The sequence below is a fragment of the Schistocerca piceifrons genome, chromosome 5 (genome assembly GCF_021461385.2).
Source record: "Schistocerca piceifrons isolate TAMUIC-IGC-003096 chromosome 5, iqSchPice1.1, whole genome shotgun sequence".
Lineage (NCBI taxonomy): Eukaryota > Metazoa > Arthropoda > Insecta > Orthoptera > Acrididae > Schistocerca > Schistocerca piceifrons.
In genome coordinates, this window is record NC_060142.1 from 370,897,436 (window position 1) to 370,917,233 (window position 19,798).

Genomic DNA, 19,798 nt, shown 5'->3' on the forward strand with positions numbered 1-19,798 from the left:
CACACAACACCCAGCCATCACGAGGCAGAGAAAATCCCTGACCCCGCCGGGAATCGAACCCGGGAACCCGGGCGTGGGAAGCGAGAACGCTACCGCACGACCACGAGCTGCGGGCTCGTTCAACGTGACAGAAGTGCAACCATTCTGTAAATTGCTGCACATTTCAGTACTGGAACATCAACAAGTGTCAGCGTGCGAAACAATCAACGAAACGTCATCGATATGGGCTTTCGGAGCCGAAGGCCCACTCGTGTACCCTTGATGACTGCACGACACAATGCTTTACGCCTCGCCTGGGCTCGGCTACACCGACATTGAACTGTTGGTGAGTGTAAACATGCTGCCTTGTTGGACTAGTCTCGTTTCATATTGTATCGAGCGGATGGACGAGTACAGGTGTGGAGACATCCGCATGAACCCATGGACCCTGCATGTCTACGGGGACTGTTAAGGTCAGGCTGGTAGAGGCTCTGAAATGGAGTAAAGCGCGTGCAGTTGGAATTACATGAGGCCCCTGATACGTCTAGATACGACTCTGACAGGTGACACATACGTAACCATCCTGTCTGATCACCTGCATCCAATCATGTCTATTGTGCATTCCGACGGACTTGGGCAATTCTAGTAGAATAATGCGGCAGACCACACGTTCAGAATTGCTACAGAGTGGCTCCAGGAAAACTTTCCTCAGTTTAGACACTTCCACTGGCCACCAGACTCCCCAGAAATTAACATCATAGAGCAAATCTTGGTTGCTTTACAACGTGCTGTTTAGAAGAGATCTCCAACCCCTCGGACTCTTACGGATGTATGGACAGCCCTGCAGGATTCATGGTGTCAGTTCCCTGCAGCACTACTTCAGACGTTAGTGGAGTCCACGCCACGTCGTGCTGCGGCACTTCTGCATGTTCGCGGGGGTCCTACACGATATTGGGCAGGTGTAGCAATTTCATTGACTCTTCAGTGTATATGTCCCAGATGCTTTATCGCGAATGGTGTAAGTTCTGTTGCACATGTCCGACAGAGTAGAGACCAGTCATTTCTTTAACTTTAAGAAGTCACATACAAAAAACTGTTTTGTATATTAAGTTTGCACTTATCATAATTGTCCCACACGTACCGACTAAACAACCAGTTACGTTTGAGAGTTCGTGGTACTGTAGATTTCGTTAAGCTGCCGGTTTTCCAGTAACGGCGTGACGCTGCTGCAGAAGGCGCAGTACTGGAGGCTCACCTGAGGATGCAGTGCGAGCAACTGGAGGGCGAAGCAGAGCGCCGTGGCGGTCGTGTCCTGGCCGGCCAGCAGCAGTGTGGCCAGTTCCTCGCGCAGCAACCGCCGGTCCCCCGTAAGCCCCACGAGCGTCTCCAGCACCGACTGCGTTCGCCTGTGGCAGCGTGGCCCTAGTCACGTCTACAGCTTGTGGCGAGTCAAGTACATATACTCTCCAGGAAATGATAACAGACACACCCCCACCCATCCACACACACACACACACACACACACACACACACACACACACACACACACCAAACACACACATATACTAGAAGGACAAAACGTTAAGCTATACCTAACAATAACTTACTCATCGTTTAGGAGGACTGTAGATGGTGTGGAAATGATATCAGAAAAAGGTGTGACAGTCCACAGCCAACATGAATCGCAACAATGAAGTGTTGTGTATGTGCACCACATGGTTATTCGTAATCAGTGCCCTGACACAGATTGGCAGGGAAATTTTACAGAAATCAGCTTTAATCCTACACGTGTCCGCGATCACACCTTCGTGAAAGAAGTTGCCCATTTGTTTCTGCATCAAGACGAACTGTCAAAAGTATCTAGAGAAGGGGTATGCAAGTTTTCGGCTGGCTGGCCGTGCCCAGTCCCCTGTGCCAAAACGCTCAGCCTCACTTCACTTTTCCCCCAGCTCCACGCCACGCTGTCTGAGCGCGAGAAGGGAAAAGGGGGAGGCAGAGCACGTGCCGCATTTAAATGGCGATACAGTCGTACTGAATACGATTTAGTTCTATATTTCACATATCTCAACAACATAGATAAGAAAATAAGTTTCCAGTGTCAATTATTTTGGTGCGCTGACGACGTTACTTTTATATGCTGCAGACAGACGCAGACAATTCCACAGAGTTTCGCAATCACGTTGCCACGTAATCGTGATTTATTCAGTTTTGTAATCGTAGGTCTTTCACATAATGGTTTCAATCAAAATATTGCAGCATTTTTGCAGTCTCATTATGGACACTTGGGAAATCTACGTGAGAAAAGCAATGTCGACATCCTGTACGGTGTTAACGTAAAAAGATTTTTAATGAAAAGTTCAATTACACTGCAAATTAGTCATTTAAATCCGCAAATGAGCAGGGGAGATTTCAACTGAAACTACAGACGGTCAGGAAAACAGCTGAAACACAGATGTAAGATTGAAAGTGTCCTCAGAACATCTGTAAAAGTATCATTGTAAATATCGCAACGCCATAATGAATTCTTCAAAGCTCGCCCTTTCTTTAACACGCATGAGCTTACGGAACTGCATTGTATTTGTGAGAATGTGTGCCTTCGGCAGTGCAGTTTTCTTTTTAAGTGCATCCTTATCAAATCAGGAAGAAGTTACCTTGCAGTGTGTTACTGTGGGCAGTGCGCAGTCAAGTCCACTTAAAATGCGAAGTCTGCAATTCTTCTCACATTCTAAAATTTGTCATTCCCGCACTCCTTTTACTTTCCTAAATTCAACAATAGCGAGATTTAAATGGAATATTGTCCCAGACATGCCCCTTGACTTAACCAATGTACTTTTCAGTAATATGTGAAGTCGGCATACCCTCCGTTCATTTCCACTGAAAACTGTTGCAACTGAAAATGGAATAATGAGTATGACTTCAGAAATTTTAGTGTTCGTACCACGAATTTCTTATAGTGCTCCATTCTTGCAAATTTAGATTCTTGACACACAGAATAATGATTTAAGTCTGTCGATCATTTTTGTTTTTTGCTATTTCATTTTCATCTTAAACAGCCTGTCGATCATTCTAATTGTGAGTTCTTTCATTTTCATCTTAAAGTTTAAATTCCCTCTGCTTGGAACTGTAATTATCATTTCGTAGCAAATAAGCAGTACGCATCGCTTAGGCGAACTGAGAATTCTCATCCCTCTCTTCTGTCAGTGTCATTCATTTTAAGGGATTGTGACGACAGATTGCTAGACTGCCTCTTTTTGTCCAAACAGCCACTGGACCCAAGAAAGTCCTTCATATCGAGAACAAATAGCGAAGTGTAAACAGCGCTGACATCACAATTATGCCGAACTCAAAAATTGTTGCCTACCACAAAATGCTGCACGTCAATGCTAACTGTAAAGTTGCTCTGTTCCGGGTAGTTCAGAGAAGGACCGAGCAAAGCCGAATAACAGGCCGGGCCTTGGACCGCATACGCTGCTCGCGTGAAGTTTGGCGCGGTGACTGGCGCATAACCAGAGGCAATGAAGTAGGCCTGCCACTCGCATCCATATAATATGGTACTCGAACTAACGTCGTAAGTGTATCCTAATGGACAGGGACACGAGGCACTTTTCACGCCTTGTCGGTGACAATAGTTTTCAAACCCGATAGGACCCATTGCCGTCACTGAAGGCTGATTCATCTCTAGCAGTTTCCGAGAAAACATTGCAAAAGAAAATGCATGCAACGGAGATTTGGCGCCGACTCGCAAAAGGCCATTGCTCACGGTGGAATAAGGAGCCGCACGTCTCCGAGGGGCGAACCACAAAGAAACTGGGTTCTGGGTTTTAGCTGACGGTAGGTTCGTCATCTGGTCCTAAGACTCGCGACTTTTGCTTCATTTTTAACTGATGCAAGACGTCGGGTCTACCATAAGTCAAATTCGGCATTTAATCGGTAGTGCGGTAGTGTATGTTTCTGTGTGTGTGTGTGTGAGAGAGAGAGAGAGAGAGAGAGAGAGAGAGAGAGAGAGAGAGAGAGCGAGGGCAAGATGAGGGGAATGGGGAGCGAGAGATGCTTCTGTGATGTTTTGCAGGTACCGTACGTACGAGGAATTGTCCCCACCCATTTAGATTACCGTGAATAGAAAGTAAGTGTTCGTTTCGACGTTTTTGGTGACTAACGAAAAGGACTTCACATGTGTCATAACCTGATTTCCCAGAAAATTCGCTCAATGGAAGGAGAGCGAAAATAAGCGAACACGCATCGTGGCTGATTTGTAGATGCTCGACGGTGTCTGAGGATACGACAGTTAAGTTTTCCGTCACAACTTAGAGGTCACTTTGCTCGCGATAAGCTCAGTTAAACTGCTGGCCTATTTGTTAGCATCGTGGCCTTTCACTTTTGTGTCTCGTGTTCGAAATCCGATTATTGATTTTGTTTACATTACTATCCACATCCGCTGAAGTTTACTGCACGAATGCTGCTTGTCACGTTCGGGGATTCAAGGGCATTATATTCGTAAGTCAAATTCCGACTAGGTGCGACAATAAATGTCTTACATTTATTGCGATATATATGAGTGTATGGTGTGTTCAATGGTTACAATGTTTTTCAATTCTTATTTTCTTATATTTGATTCCTGCGTCACTTCTTAATTCTTATATTTATGTTATGTTTATCCTTGAGGAACGTTTGGTGCGTTCACTTTGATGATACCGATTATAGAAACATTAGAAACACAAATTCAGAACGGTACGAGCATGACGTGAAAGCGTGTGTCACACTTCTTTGTGTGAATCTCACTCGGCAAAGAAACGTCTTTAACATTGCTGAATATTTCATGTAATGGCAGTTAATTGTCAGCAAAACACTCATAACAGATCACTATCCCAAAAACAGGCACTTGCTGTAGATTATGAATCGTGATACACTACGGGAATTTCACCGCAAATATTTCAAGTAATTTTTTTATATCATTCACCAGACGTATAGTTAGTAGAAGAATATTTTCCACAATATTTCAGTATACAACGGAAACATTCGTTTAGCTATCTCCTACGGACATGACAAGAAACATCCGTGTAATAACCTTTTAGGGACATGGGTAGATAAATAAATATTGTAATAAAAAATACAGTAAATAAATGCAATATTCGCTTTTCTAACACCACAGAGGAGAAAGTGGAAGGCCACGATGCTAACAACTGCAGGGCGGGGAAAATGAAAGTGGCCCGGACGACTGCATACGGTTTGGACGTAATTTTACGCATAGAATCCCCCCCCCCCCCCCTGCGCACACCACGTGTACGATAGCCACGTCATTCACACCGTTTAGAGCGTAGTGCGGGCTCTATCACTGTGAGTGGAGCAGTGCAAAGGGGACGATGGTACTCACAGTGGAACCGCGGGTATTCTTCGTGGAAAGTTATGTGAGAGCAAATTCGTGAAAACCTGCCAGCAATAAGTCGAAAAACATTCCCAAACATACCCGCATACCAGAAAATGTGGCTATACTTCACCAAAATTCCTTCACAGGCCCACCAGATCAAGCCGACGCCTGTCGCAAGAGACCGGCGCACCACACAGATTATACCCGCACATCCATCCCTACCGAACGTCTGTTGTTCATGCATTAAAACCACAGATGCTCCTCAGCACCTATAGTTTTGTAAGTGGCTCTTCACTGAGATGAAAGTGAATGACTTTGATATGGATCTCTTCTTTATGCCTGATGAAGCCTGGTTTCATCTGAGTGGTTACATCAACTAACAGATTCACAGATTCTTGGTAGCGAAGAATCCGCATAACTTCCACGAAACACCAGTGCATGATCAAAAGTTGTGCAGCGGCCGTACGCCGTGTTATTGGTCCCATCTTCCTTGACGTTAGATTGCAAATATTTTGAAGCATTTGTGCATTTTTGGCAGCAGTAACAGAGGAAGAAGAGACCTACGGTTACTTACAACAGGCGGGAGCAACTATCCATACAGCCGGCCAAATCATGAAGCACATTTACAGGATCTTCACGCCTAACAGAGTTGTTAGCAGAGGTCAGTCTGGTCGTGGCCCTAGCTGGCCACCCAGGTCACCTGATCTGTCAGTGTGCGACTATTTGTATGGGAACCGTCAAGTCTAAGGTGTATTGCATAACCCCCATAGTCTCCAAGAATTACAACAGAATATTTCGGATTACACTACACTAATTCCAGCAGTCCAGCTTCGACTCGCCTTCAGCAACTTGCTGACCAGGACCCAAACGTGCCAACAGATGAATGAGGGTCGGTTTCAACATGTGCTGTACCCGGGTTAGTACTGTACTTACTTTCCTCTGCTATGTTTCTTTGCACCCTGGAACTCTGTTCTCAAGACCACTTTTATTTTCCCCACCCTGTAATACAAAAATTTGAAGCTGCTACGTCACGCACTGTGCCACTACTGAACTTCAATTACTTCCTCGCTAAAAGGTGCATAAAGTACCTCGAAAATTTGTAACGTCTTTTCCTCAGAAACAGTCGGCTATCTACGGGTAAGCTGAGTCACACGTTCGCTCATCTTGAACCCTCTTCCATTGAGTAAAGTTTCTGGGAACTCTGGTTATATTTGCCGTTTTCTCCTGGTAACTGTTATTCTACATATTCGTCATGAGTATGCTGCGGACACTCCCATCGTCCAACATCAGAACAGCCGTGTTTAGAAAGCTGCACTCATACACTCTTCGTTGACAAACAATAAGGCACTCTTTCGCACCTCGACTGCCCCGCCAGAAGCGTGCGCCTTACAATATTTGGAAAATCGTGTGAAGAATAACGTTCAGCGTACAGACAATATCACTTCGTATTTTAATCCTCCACGGGTGCATTCGAATGCTCTTGAGTAGCAGATAGGAAGAAATGTGCAAGTCTTCTCTTAGATAAATTGAAGTCATTAGCCGGACTAGAACCCGTGTTATACAATATTAGCGTCATGTCTCTCTAAGGGTGTCTAATGTTTTGCCAGTGTGCTTACTTTCCAACGAAACGCTAAACTACAGAGACATTTTACGAATATTTGACGCTCACTTACGCTAGGCAAGGCTCGTCAGCCATAAGCATGTCAGAGAACTAAATATGGAACAGACTAATCAGTATGTTCTACCACATAATCAGCCTTAAGCGGTTCATACTAGCCTACCAGACCACTTTTTCTTAAGTTAGACATCAGGATATAGCATAATGCCACTTCTCTGAGTAACTGGCACATCAACGCGATGGTATTTAGCAGCCGTAGAATATAGGAACTATGGCTATCAGTTGAGATACCATGTCAAGTTACAGAAACAATGATTTTGTCAAAATGTCCTGTAATCAGACTGTTAAAAAAATTTTGAAATATTGATTAGTTTTCACACAAGAATGTCATCTCATTAGATTTTTTTGCCTCAAGAGATGAAGATGAAACTTATGTTAATAGAATTGTTCTTTAATTTTATAGAATGGTATTACGTGTAGGTATCTCACAATAAGAGATGAACCAACATCAAATAACAACATATCGTCTCTTTTTAGCCAGTTTTGGTGCTGTGTAGCAGGTACGTCTCTTGTCACCACCCAGAAGTAGCAAGTTAACCTGACAGTGTTTCAATTCCCCCTTCTTCGTCCGCCCATCAGTGAATTATGTCAACTGCTCATGTAGCAACAATTTAATGGAAAGGGATCCAAATAATTTAGCTTCGTAGAAGGAGTCTCTGTACTTACTAAGTAACACTGATATTTGCATATTGGTCAGTAGCAAAGGATGTGTGTGGGAGTGTTACGTTATGGAAGTTCGTGCTTAGGCTCTAAGCTACGATGTCTATTCATGTGAGGCACGTAGCTACATATTTTTCTACAATCGGTACTATAAAGGAATGCTGCAGAACATTTTGAATTTTAATAACCTTTACGTCGGAAATGAAAAGAAACAAAATCAAGATGTTCAGTTGAACTGATATTTCAGATAGAGGGACGAATAATTTTTGAAACTGTTAATAGCTTTAACGAGAACCTCATGAAATATCTTAAAGAATACATTTCGATTGCAATCATTTTAGTCCTGTATAGTTCATATATTATTATCAATAGTGCAGCTACATTTGACGTGTAGCTTCAAACACTTAACGTCCATAAACACAAGACCTTGTTTCCTCCTTCACTTTTACTCCCTGATGAAGCAACAAGTACTTATCTTTATGAAAACTTCAAACGCTTATCAAACTGACTTTCTCAATGGTAACTTAATTTCTTATTAATCTTTTTCTGAGTCGAATGATGTTATTAAAACTGAAGACAACATTTCTCGCTCTCCGAGATGCTGTTGATATGTTTGGAAGAACTTCGTACTGAAATTCCAAATTAGAGATATTTGCCATTGAACAAAGGGCTAATTTTCGGAGTGGTCTATTTTGGGCAGCCTCAAGGCGTGCCTGCAAATCACGAAGTATTGCTACCATTGAGATTAGTGGATTATTTTCAACATCAGTCACTATCGAACGTTTAGTTAACCGCACTTCAATTCAGTGTACTACGTGCTCTCATAAACATCAGCTTTCCTTTTGTGGAGTTCAGTACCTCTGGAATCAAGTAATTGTATGAGTACTAGGTTGCACCGAAGCATGTGGGATGTTATGGTATGGGTGATATATTTTTGTAAACATAAATACAAACACCAATCACTGGTTATGGCTTAGCCCTCTTCGGACTTGTCGACTGCTGCCTACGAGTCCCTCCAGCACTTATTGCCGTTAGGTGAATCTTCATTATACTGCTGTTTCTTTATTCAGGCAGCTGCTTAAGTAGCGTTGCGAGGCTGAGTAGACATCCATAAATCAGAAGAGATCGGAGGACGTATCGGGAATCAAACCACGTCCCTCCGCACTCGAGGCAGCGGCATTTACCCTTGGGTAATTTATGAACACTACCTGTAAGTTTAAGATCCGTCTATTCCATACGTAATTTTTGTAGAAAGAGTCTTTAGTTTTCCAGTCTATATCTAGTAACTTAAATAACTTTCCTTTGCCCGGGAGGCAGAAAATTACTGCGCCGCCATTTTTATCGCTTAACTCCTGCATGTGAGATTAGAAAGGGGAACAATATTCAGTAATTAAAATTTTGCGCCAGTGTGGTATAACATATATTTTGATAAAACCATATAGGTGAAATCTTGGGCCTGATTAATCAGTCCTGAAGAAACATGTTGGCACTAACAATAATAATGCATATATTTTGATAAAACCACATGGGTGAAATCTTGGGCCTGATTAATCAGTCCTGAAGAAACATGTTAGCACTAATAATAACAATAATAATAATAAGTAACATCAAGTGATATTACTGTTAATGGAATGCTACGTAGCGAGTCCTAATGTTACTCCAGTAAAAATGTTTCTCGAAGCATTGTAACTGCATTGAATGTGCAGCAATAAAGTCATTTTCTCGGTTGTACTTACATAAAGGTAATCTTGGAACAGTTAATATCCGTAAGCTCCCTACAGTATGTTATGTAAACCTCTGTTAGCTGTTTTATCTGTGAAAATAAGCGTCACTACATTGTTTTAGTCTTCTTGTTCTGGCAGCGGCTAGATACGGATGTAAGAGTATTCACTGAATCTTTTTGCCAATAAAAAATGGCGCCAATATATTTCAGACTTTTTAAAGTCAGTTTTCCTGTTTTCATTATATAATATTTTTGGCCGCTTAAATTGAGAGCGAATCACTTGGGTTCGCAACGATCGAACGCCATAGGTGCTTTATCGTTAGTTGTTTTATTATTAAATAGTAGAACTGCATTTTAATTCATACTCATATTAACATTTTATAAAATAATTTCCTCTGTTAACATTAACCACGTACACGATCATTTCATTCCAAGCGTGCCGCAAACCAATTTCATTTGAAGTGAAATTAATCAGCATTTACTATAGCTCTAATTGCAAATGAAAATAACTGTACTTCCCCTTTTAATAACGCCTCTGAAGTGGTACCATTTGTTTGAGACTTTATTATAATTGTATCTTGAAAACTTCATCAATGTGTATGTGAGGAATATTTTTATTGAATATCTCGACAATGTAAGGTATTGGCGTGCTGGTTTCGAATAACACAGGAAATAAAAGATTTTAACGGAATATGATTGTGCAAGATAGCTATATCCGTAAAATTCATTACCGACATACAATCTTATATCCAATAGCATTGCTGCTATCGCTATTGCGATGGTGCTGTTGATGTCACATTGGTTTCTCCCATTTTGTTTATGATTGTCTCCACATGGTCAGTGGTGTGTCTGTGGCTATCTAACGTGAAGGAACCAATGAAATCTTGGGTCGCAAAAACGTTGTAAAACTGTAACAAAAATATATTCATCAATGTGCCATCGTCCGTGCATATCAGGCGAAGGCAGCAACCCTTCGCGAAGTTAGTGAATTGAGTCAAAACGAGAGAAATACTATTTGATGTTCCTTCGCATCTCCCGTGCCACGCCACGTCGTAATCGTGTTAACTACATTGCCATGAACGTCACCTTGTGGGATTGCAGTGAATGGATTTGAATGTGACCTTAAGAATAACATATCTAGAGTGTGAGCATTGGCATTGAGCCCAGTGAAGTGCACAAATGTTAATAATAATCAAAGTTCTACTAGACTAGAGTGACATCACTTTTTAGAGAAGCACACACTCTCCCCCCCCCCCCCCCATTTCCATCCGTACTTATTTGAACATTACATAAACGTTTCAGCATCTTTGCGGTGCAGTACTACGAGGGAAGAAGCAACGTGGTCCGAGCAGGGCGAGGTGAGTGCGGATTAAATAATTAAACAGGCATACATTGGTTAAACATCTCTCTCTCTCTCTCTCTCTCTCTCTCTCTCTCTCTCTCTCACACACACACACACACACACACACACACAAACCGCACAATGTCACACAAACAGCAGATATGTTCACTTACATGGCGACTTTGACAGGACTTAAAATTATTGGTACCGATTGCAGCGACTGACATATAGCTCGAAGAGTCCAGTAATTCCAGTTGAAACAATAGCAAGTTGAGCGTATGCAAGGAACTAGTAGTCAAGGAAGTGGCAATAGGACTGTAACAGTCTCCCATCATATCAGACGAACAAGTGACGATCGGAGCCGTTGACAACGATTGATACTCTGAGGCCACAGAAGATCTCACATCAAGTCGAAAGAGCATCACCTCCCCACTACTGACGGAAGATGGAGCATGACATCTGAAGATCGTAGCAATTCACCTTCAGCATTTGTGTGTTTTGTTGCCTCTTTACAGCTTCGGCCGTATTTTGGCCGTTGCTGCTTAATAAGTAACTCAACCCCTTACATCTACTTTTTGTAACCCTCTTCCAGCTTCCGGATCTCTTTCTTCAGTTCCTCTGCCACTTCATCCAGACTCTGATCCTGTTTTTGAAGTCTATCATCAAACTGTTTCATAAGAGCACCCTCTAGCGAAAACGTGTCGCAGTACAAAATTAAACTATATTAAATTTCCTACAAAATACGTCCTACTCATTTTTTTCTCTACAACTAATGGTTTGTGCGAAGAGAGCGCGAGAATGTTGAAAACCACGCTCGACGCGCATGCGCTGTAATTTACGTAGTTTTGTAGGCCAATTTGGGGTAGCACATTGACATAGTAAGCTGAGAAGAACCGTTTGATACCGGTCACTTGTGGTCTATCATGTCGGGATATTACCTCAAATTGACCTACTAAAACTATCTAACGTGCGTCGAGCGAGTTTTTCAACATTCTCGCGCTCTCTTCGCAAAAACCATTAGTTCTAGAGAAATAAATGAATGGGACCTTTTTTGTAGGAAATTTAATATATTTTAATTATGTGCTGCGACATGTTTTCACTGGAGGGTGCGGTTTTCGAGTTATTCAAGAAAATCGTACAAAAGTGATATTAAATGTGTTCTATCCCGGAAATCATTCAGAATAGGGCATACGTCCATATGAGGATTTTTGTTCACAATCATTAATACTATCACCCCTCAAAGCATGTACCCTTACTCCTGACTCACCCTGTATATTGAAACTGCCTCAACACCAAGTACCTGCCCTTTTTGCCACTGTTTATTTCACTATACTCCCTCAATGGTATTTTTATTAGTAGCATATACGCTGTTGTTTCTGTCGAATTATTTGCTTTCAATACGATACAGAATTTGGTAAATAGTATCCTAATCCACGAATGACTATGCAATTATATTTAAGATTGATGTGAAGCCTAACAATGTGTTTTGGTACTTTACATATACCACAATCAAGGTGACACGATAATTGTTTATGTGGAGTACAAACCTATCCTTATCCTTGATGCCAGACATATTGTCAGCTTCCTTTTGGCATATTCGCCGTTGCAGCATTTTTTCAGCAGCGGATTTAATAGCGTCGTCTATGAAGAGATGCACAGTCTTGAGCACCTTGGCCTGCTCTCTGCCCAGTTTGGACAGCTTGAATAGTGGGTTGAACAGCAGCGCCGGCTGCAACACCTGCAAAATTAAACGCACAATCTAGTCCAAAGACGAAACTTTAAAGTGTTTCTAAATACGGTAATTTGTTCCTCCATGTTTCAATTATTTCATAAGAGATTAGTTGAACAAACTCATTTCATCGAGGAAAATGTTCTTACTCATACTGTCCAAACGTGTAAATGCTTATGAACTTTACACTTCGTTATAAGATAAATAAGAGCACTGATTATTAAACAGAGGATGTGTAAATTCCTAAGGGACCAAACTGCTGAGGTCATCGGTCCCTGGACTTACACACTACTTAAACTAACTTATCCTAAGAACAGCACACACACTCATGTCCGAGGGAGGACTCGAATCTCCGGTGGGAGGGGTCGTGCAATCCATGACACGGCGCCCTAAACCACGCGGCCACTCCACGCGGTAAATTAGACAGATGAAGGATCTTTATAATCTGTTGTAACAGCGTAATGAAATAAAAAGAGTTTACAAAAATATAAAGAAGCTAGGCATGTGGATCTAAGTGTGATAACCAGGTAAACGACTTACGGACATTCATGAACTTCATTTGAGTTATCTTCAGTGGTTTCCGAGAGTAAATCACCTCACATTCTCCCAGATTTGTAACTCCGAATAAAGCGGTGTGCGTCTGAAATTGATCTATAGTTTTTGACAACAGGTTGTCTCTATGTGAAAAAGAAGAAAATCATTTATAAATATATGTCTTGGAACGAATGGTTTGTGATATGTTTGTAAGCTACATGTACTCAAGATCTTACGTTGTATGTGCAAAACGGTGACGATTCGGTAGTAAAATTTTTAATATCTCGTCGTGACTCACAATAATTGTTCACAGTGTCTTAACCCTATTTCAACGCATCCTTGGCAATATTGGACAGTCTATTATCATAACACTGCACAAATTGCTAGATTGTTGATAATGATTTCATAAGGAAGAAAGAAGAAATATTAGGACGCGGAACCCGTCGGCCATCAAGTCATTCGGGACGAAGTGGAATTTCAAAACGGACAAAAATAGCAAAAGAAGACGACCTCGTTGTTCCCAATGCAGCCGTAACATCATTCAAATTTGTCGATCCATGAGACTGAGGAAAACCCTTACGTGTGGCTGGACGATGACATGTGCTTAGCTCCTTGCGAAAGTGAATCAGGTGCCTTTTTTTTCCAGACGTCCATGATGGGTTGCTGAAGAATCGTCTCATTGGCATTTCCTCTTGGACAAAGTAAGAACTTGTGACAGAAATCATTTAGGTATACTTCTGGTCACAATAGAGAGTATGATTCTGTTCTCCCATTACTACAATTTCTATAGCCCAAATGATTCTGGTTTACCATTGCAACATTTCCTAGAGTGCACTTAGAGATGGAGAACGCTTGTTATGTGTCATTACGAAAACAGCTCTCCCTTACTGCTACCAACCCCACTGCTGCTGTCTTTTCTCACTGTCAATATTTCTGTCTACCTCGCTGTCTCTCTCTTATTATCTTTGAATCTCACTCAATACCACTTTCTTCCACTCTTTATTCCTGTCTCACTGACATTGTCTCTTATTTCCTAGAACTCTTCAGTCACTATCAACTATGTCCAACTGCCACTGTGTGCCTCTCCTTCTCTCACACTGCATTGTCTACTTCGCTCTTTCAACACCACAGCCACTGTCTACTACCTTAAAGTGATAAATACCTTTCTGTCTCTCATTCATTGCCACTGTCTCCTTCTCTCTAAGCATCAGAGAGTGCCAAAATAATTGAGAAAATTTTTAAAGGTTGTGAGGAAGGTAGAATGAGCCATCTGGTACCACATTCTTAAGTCAGTCTTTTAATAAACAAGTGCATATTCCCCTTTTTGTGCTCCAACCCACTCGTTCCTTTCTTCAGCCTCCTGTGCAGACATGTCACTCATATGAAAATAAGTTAATGGGTCACTAAACTTTTGATAGTTTACTAATCTGAAACTAAAATAACGCATAACAACCGAATTTTAAATTTCACTAGCATAAAAATTTTGCTTCAATGCTATAACAAAATGAGTTCCCAAAAACACTTCAGACGATAATGGAGGCACTTTAGAGCATATTTCAGTATGATACGTCACTTTATAAACTGTGTTTCACCTCACATCGGCTGTGAAATGCGTATTTTACGTGTAGAAGCACGATAACTTTGAAAATCTATACCTCTGAACGGATAAAGATATCAAGAAAATTATCAGCGTTATTTGATATCGGTATCTTAGGAATATATCTTAGAAACTTCAGCACCGTAGACCCCATGTAATGGTAAATGAACCAACCGACTTGCTCCATTAACGTAAGCTGAAGGAGGTATGGAAGTATGTAATATTCAAACTTCGACCTTATACTGTAGGGTAGTTAGCAAGACACCTACCCTTCTGTTGGGTATAGATGTGCACGCTAGCCCAAGGGCTACCCCTCGTGGAACGTGCCCAGGAACCCCTCCCCCACCCCACTCCCGCCTCCTTTTTTTTTTCCATGCGGCGTTGTGGAATATATTAGGTCGCATGCATATCGATCTTAATAAATGGTCGGTGTTCGACATATGTAATTTAATATAGGTAGCAGTGTTGGCATGGTATGTTTACACGTCTTTACACATGCAACTGCTAAACAAACCGCCTTCGAAAATGTGCTACTATCGCATTACCTAATTATTTTTAAATGGACGGTCTGTTTTCAGAGCGTTTACTTTTATTTGATATTGTCCTCTTGTGGTAAGAGTAATAGCAGGAAACAAAGATATGTCACTGGTTTTCGGTGTCAGATCGTTGACACCGTGTTTGCACTCACTCTGGAGTGCAGCGAGTGGATGACCTTCGTGTAGTCCCCGAAAAACCTGTCACCCTCCTCCGTGCCGGCGATTTGGAGGCCGAAGACGGAGCCGGCGGTCATGTCCAGCGTACAGACGGCCAGCCGGCGCATGCTCTCCTTGTGGCTAGCCACCCCTTCCGCCCACAGTTGGCGTAGCCCACCCACCAGCTTGTCCGCGGCGCGCTGCATTGAAGCGTACTGCTGCTGCAACCACGGCGCGTTGTACACGCGGCTCATCAACCTGCACAGACAAGACAGGGACCATAGATCAAGGCACACCGTTGCAGGCTGCGTTACACCACTCAGCGTCCACAAATATCAACAGCAACTGAGGAATACGAGAGACCTCCCATGGCAACATAACACTTCCTTGTTGTTGCTGTAACTAACCTCAATCTGAAGACCTCTTAGTTGCAGCTCCACTCGTTAGACTAACCCGGAAAAGTCTGTTCATCTGTTTCAGCGTGAATGTACATAAACTTTTTCAATATGATCAGTTTTTTTCTTTCATTTCCATGAAATACCTTTTCATTAGTTAGGTGACTTACCCATTTACCCTTCACCAGGTTTCTGAAACATCACATTTCAAAAACTTCCACCTCCATCTTGTTCGAAATGCTTATTGTACACGTTACAGATCATATGTAAGTATACATCCTAGACATACAGGGTGATTCAGCTGCCCCCACCACTGTCGTTTAATGCAGCACACAAAGTTATATCTCGGCTTCATGAACCGTGCGCGAGATTTCTAAATTCAGTCACTCGCTAGGCTTAAGCTATGAAACCTAGAGAATAAATTAACAAGAACTTATTCTAGGATATTTAATGTAGTAAAAATTTTTAAATGGGAAACGTTTCCACTCTAGACCGTAGTTTACGAGTTTTTCAAATTGAACGTAGAATAGTGACCTTGAAAAGTGCTCCACGTACACACTCAGACCACACCGGTTAGAATTTCTAGCATGTTGTTCATGGTACGGACTCCTTTTTTTCTCTTTCTCTTTTTTTTTTTTTTTTGAGTCATCAGTCTTCTGACTGGTTTGATGCGGCCCGCTACGAATTCCTCTCCTGTGTCAACCTCTTCATGTCAGAGTATCACTTGCAAACTACGTCCTCAGTCATTTGCTGGACTTATCCCAATCTCTGCCTCTACAGTTCCGCCCTCTACAGCTCCCTCTAGTACCATGGAAGTCATTCCCTGATGTCTTAACAGATGTCCTGTCGTCCTGTTCCTTCTCCTTGTCAGTGTTTTCCACATACTCCTTTGCTCTTCGATTTAGCACAGAACCTCCTTATTCCTTACTGTATCAGTCCACCTAATTTTGAACATTCGTCTGTAGCACCACATCTCAAATGGTTCGATTCTCTTCTGTTCCGATTGTCCCACAATCGGTGTTTCAATGCGATACTATGATATGCTCCAAACGAACTATCACGGAAATCTCTTCTTCAAATTAAGGCCCATGTTTGATGCCAGGAGACTCCTCTTCGGCAGGAATGCCAGTTTTGCCAGTGCTCGTGTGGTTTTGATGTCCTCCATGCTTCGTCCGTCACTGGTTATTTTGCTGCCTACCTGACTGAATGCCTTAACTTCATCTACTTCGTGATCGTGAGTCCAGATGTTAAGTTTCTCGCTGTTTCATTTCTGCTGTTTCTCAATTCTTTCGTCTTTCTTCGATTTACTCTCAGTCTATATCCTGTACTCAGTAGAATGTTCTTTCCACCCAGCAGATCATATAATTGCTCTTCAATTTCAGTCAGGATAGCAATATCATTAGCGAATCGTATCATTGATATTCTTTCACCTTGAACTTTAATTCCACTCCTGGACATTTTTTTTTATTTCCATCATAGCTTCTCCGATGTACAGATTGAACGGAAGGGGTGCAAGACACACCAATCTTACACCCCTTTTAATCCGAGAACTTCGTTCTTGGTCGGTCTTTCTTATTATTCTCTGTTGGCTCTTGTACATATTGTATATTACCCCTGTCTCCCTAAGACTTAACGCTATTTCTCTCAGAATTTCGATTAATTTTATTTTCTATTTTTCTGTATATTATTCCTGTCAGCAATTTGGATGCATGAGCTGTTAAACTGACTGTGTGGTAATTCTCACATTTGACAGCTCTTCCAGTCTTCAGAATTAGGTGGATGATATTATCCCGAAAATCATGTAGTAAGTCGCCAGACTCATACATTCTACACTCCAACGTCAAAAGTCGTTTTGTTGCCACTTCCCTCCATGATTTTACGAATTCTGGTGGAATGTTGTCTATCCCTTCTGCCTTATTTGACCTTAACTCCTCCAGAGCTCGCTTAAAATATGATTCTAATATCGGATCCCCTATCTCTTCTAGATCGACTCCAATTTCATTTTCTATCACATCCAACAAATCTTCCCCTCATACGGCCCTTCAATGTGCCCTTTCCACCTATCCGCTCTCTACTGTGCAATTAACAGTGGAATTCCCGTTGCACTTTTAATTTCAGCGAAGATTGTTTTAACTTTCCTATATGCTGAGTTAGTCTTTCCGATAGTCATTTCGATTTCTTTGCATTTTTCATCACGCCATTTCGTCTTAGGATCCCTGTACTTCCTATCTGTTTCATTCCTCAGCGACTTGTATTTCTGTGTTCCTGAATTTCCCTAAACCTTTTTATACTTCCTTGTTGCATCGACCGACTGAAGTATTTCTTCTGTTAACCATGGTTTCTTCGCAGTTACCATCTTTGTACCTGTATTTCTCATTCCAACATATGTGATGGCCCTTTTTAGCGATCTCTATTCCTCTTCAATTGTATCGCCTAATGAGATATTCCTTTGTGCTGTAACTGTAGCCTCAGAGAACTTCAAGCGTATCCCGTCATTTCTTAGCACTTCCGTATCACATTTTTTTTGCGTATTGATTCTTCCTGACTAATCTCTTAAACTTCTGCCTACTCTTAGTCACTGTAACATTGTGGTCTCGGTCTATATATGCTACTGGCTACGCCTTACGATCCAGTATCTGATTTCATTATCTCTGTCTGACCATGACGTTATCTAACTGAAATCTTCCCGTATCACCCGCCCTTAACCAAGAAACCTCCTCCTCTTGTGATTCTTTCTCTTCTCTCTTTCCTTGTCTCAAGCCCACATTCTCCTGTAACCTTTTCTTCCTCTCTTTCTCCTACAACTGCATTCTTATCCCTCATGATTATGAGAGTTTCATCTCCCTTTACGTATTGTATTCCCCTTTCAATATCCTCATCTAACTTCTCTATCTCTTCAACTTCACCTTGCGATGTCAGTATGTATACCTGAACTATCGGCGTCGGTGTGGATTTGCTGCCGATTCTGATACGAACAACCCTGTCACTGAACTGCTTACAGTAATTCACTCTCTACCCTCCCTTCCTCTCCATAAGGAAACTTACTACCGTTGTATCATATTCTGTTGCTGTTAATTTTATCCTATACTCATCTAATAAGTAAACCTTGTTTTCTTCCCATTTCACTTCACTGTCCGCTACTATATCTATGCTGGCTCTTTGAATTTTCCTTTTCAGATTTTCTAGGTTGCCTATCACGTTCAGACTCTTGACATTCCATGCGGCGATTCGTAGAACGTGGTCCTTTCGTTGGTTATTCACGCTTTTTCTCGTGGTCACCTCCCCCTTGCCAGTCCCCTCCCGGAGGTCCGACTGGGAGAGTGTTCTGGAATCTTTTACCAATAGAGAGATCATCATGACACTTTTTCACTCCAAATGACCAGTAGATACACATTATGTGTCTTTAATGCTGTGGTGTACATGGCCTTCTGCATCCTAATGCCGCTGATCATTGCTGTTTCTTCCGCCCTCAGGGGCAGTCTCCCAGTCAAGAACAAGAGAGTGCCCTGAACACATGCGCGCTCTTCCGTCCTCTTTGACAACGCCGTTTGCAGAGTGAGGTTGTCTTCTTATTCCGGAAATATTCGGCCCCCGATGCTGATTATAAATCAGAATGTAAGATGCGACAGGTTTCGAACTGGGGGACCGAGGACGTTTCGATTACTAGTCAAAGACGCTACCCTTAACGACGGGTGTGCTCTTGCTGCTACGGCGCCGCAAACGCTTGCGATTAAAAGAATTATTTCCCATATTCGACTATTTTTGTCTTCATTGACTGGTTTTGTTACACCACCGGCTTAATAGAGGACTTGAAATTGTAAAATTGACAGTTGTGAATATTTTACCTAACAATTTTGTGAATGTTATCAACTTATAATAAACAATTATACAGTTGTATTTGTCAGGCATTCTGACTACAGAAATATTGCACTTTTAAGGGTTAATCTTTGGTCGAATTTGTTTTAGCGTAACGTTCACAGAAGTCGTTTTGATTTCATTACTCTCAAAGACACGTTTGGAAACCGTGGCCTGCAGCGAAAACGTATCTCGCTAGAAAATTTAACTGTATTCATTTATTTAGATACAGTTCCCATTCATTTCTCC

The 19,798-nt window shown here is 41.9% G+C and overlaps 1 protein-coding gene across 1 annotated transcript in view; it reads right to left on the reverse strand.

Annotated features, from left to right (window-relative positions):
- The window catches only part of LOC124798998 (cytochrome P450 4V2-like), a 101,927-nt gene that overhangs the window by 13,000 nt on the left and 69,129 nt on the right, over positions 1-19,798 (reverse strand). The window contains exons 3-5 of the mRNA XM_047262534.1: positions 15,296-15,557; positions 12,295-12,485; positions 1,235-1,385 (exon numbers count right to left, since the gene is read on the reverse strand). Of these exons, the coding sequence (XP_047118490.1) occupies positions 1,235-1,385; positions 12,295-12,485; positions 15,296-15,557 (604 nt within the window). The remainder of the gene's footprint in view (positions 1-1,234; positions 1,386-12,294; positions 12,486-15,295; positions 15,558-19,798) is intronic.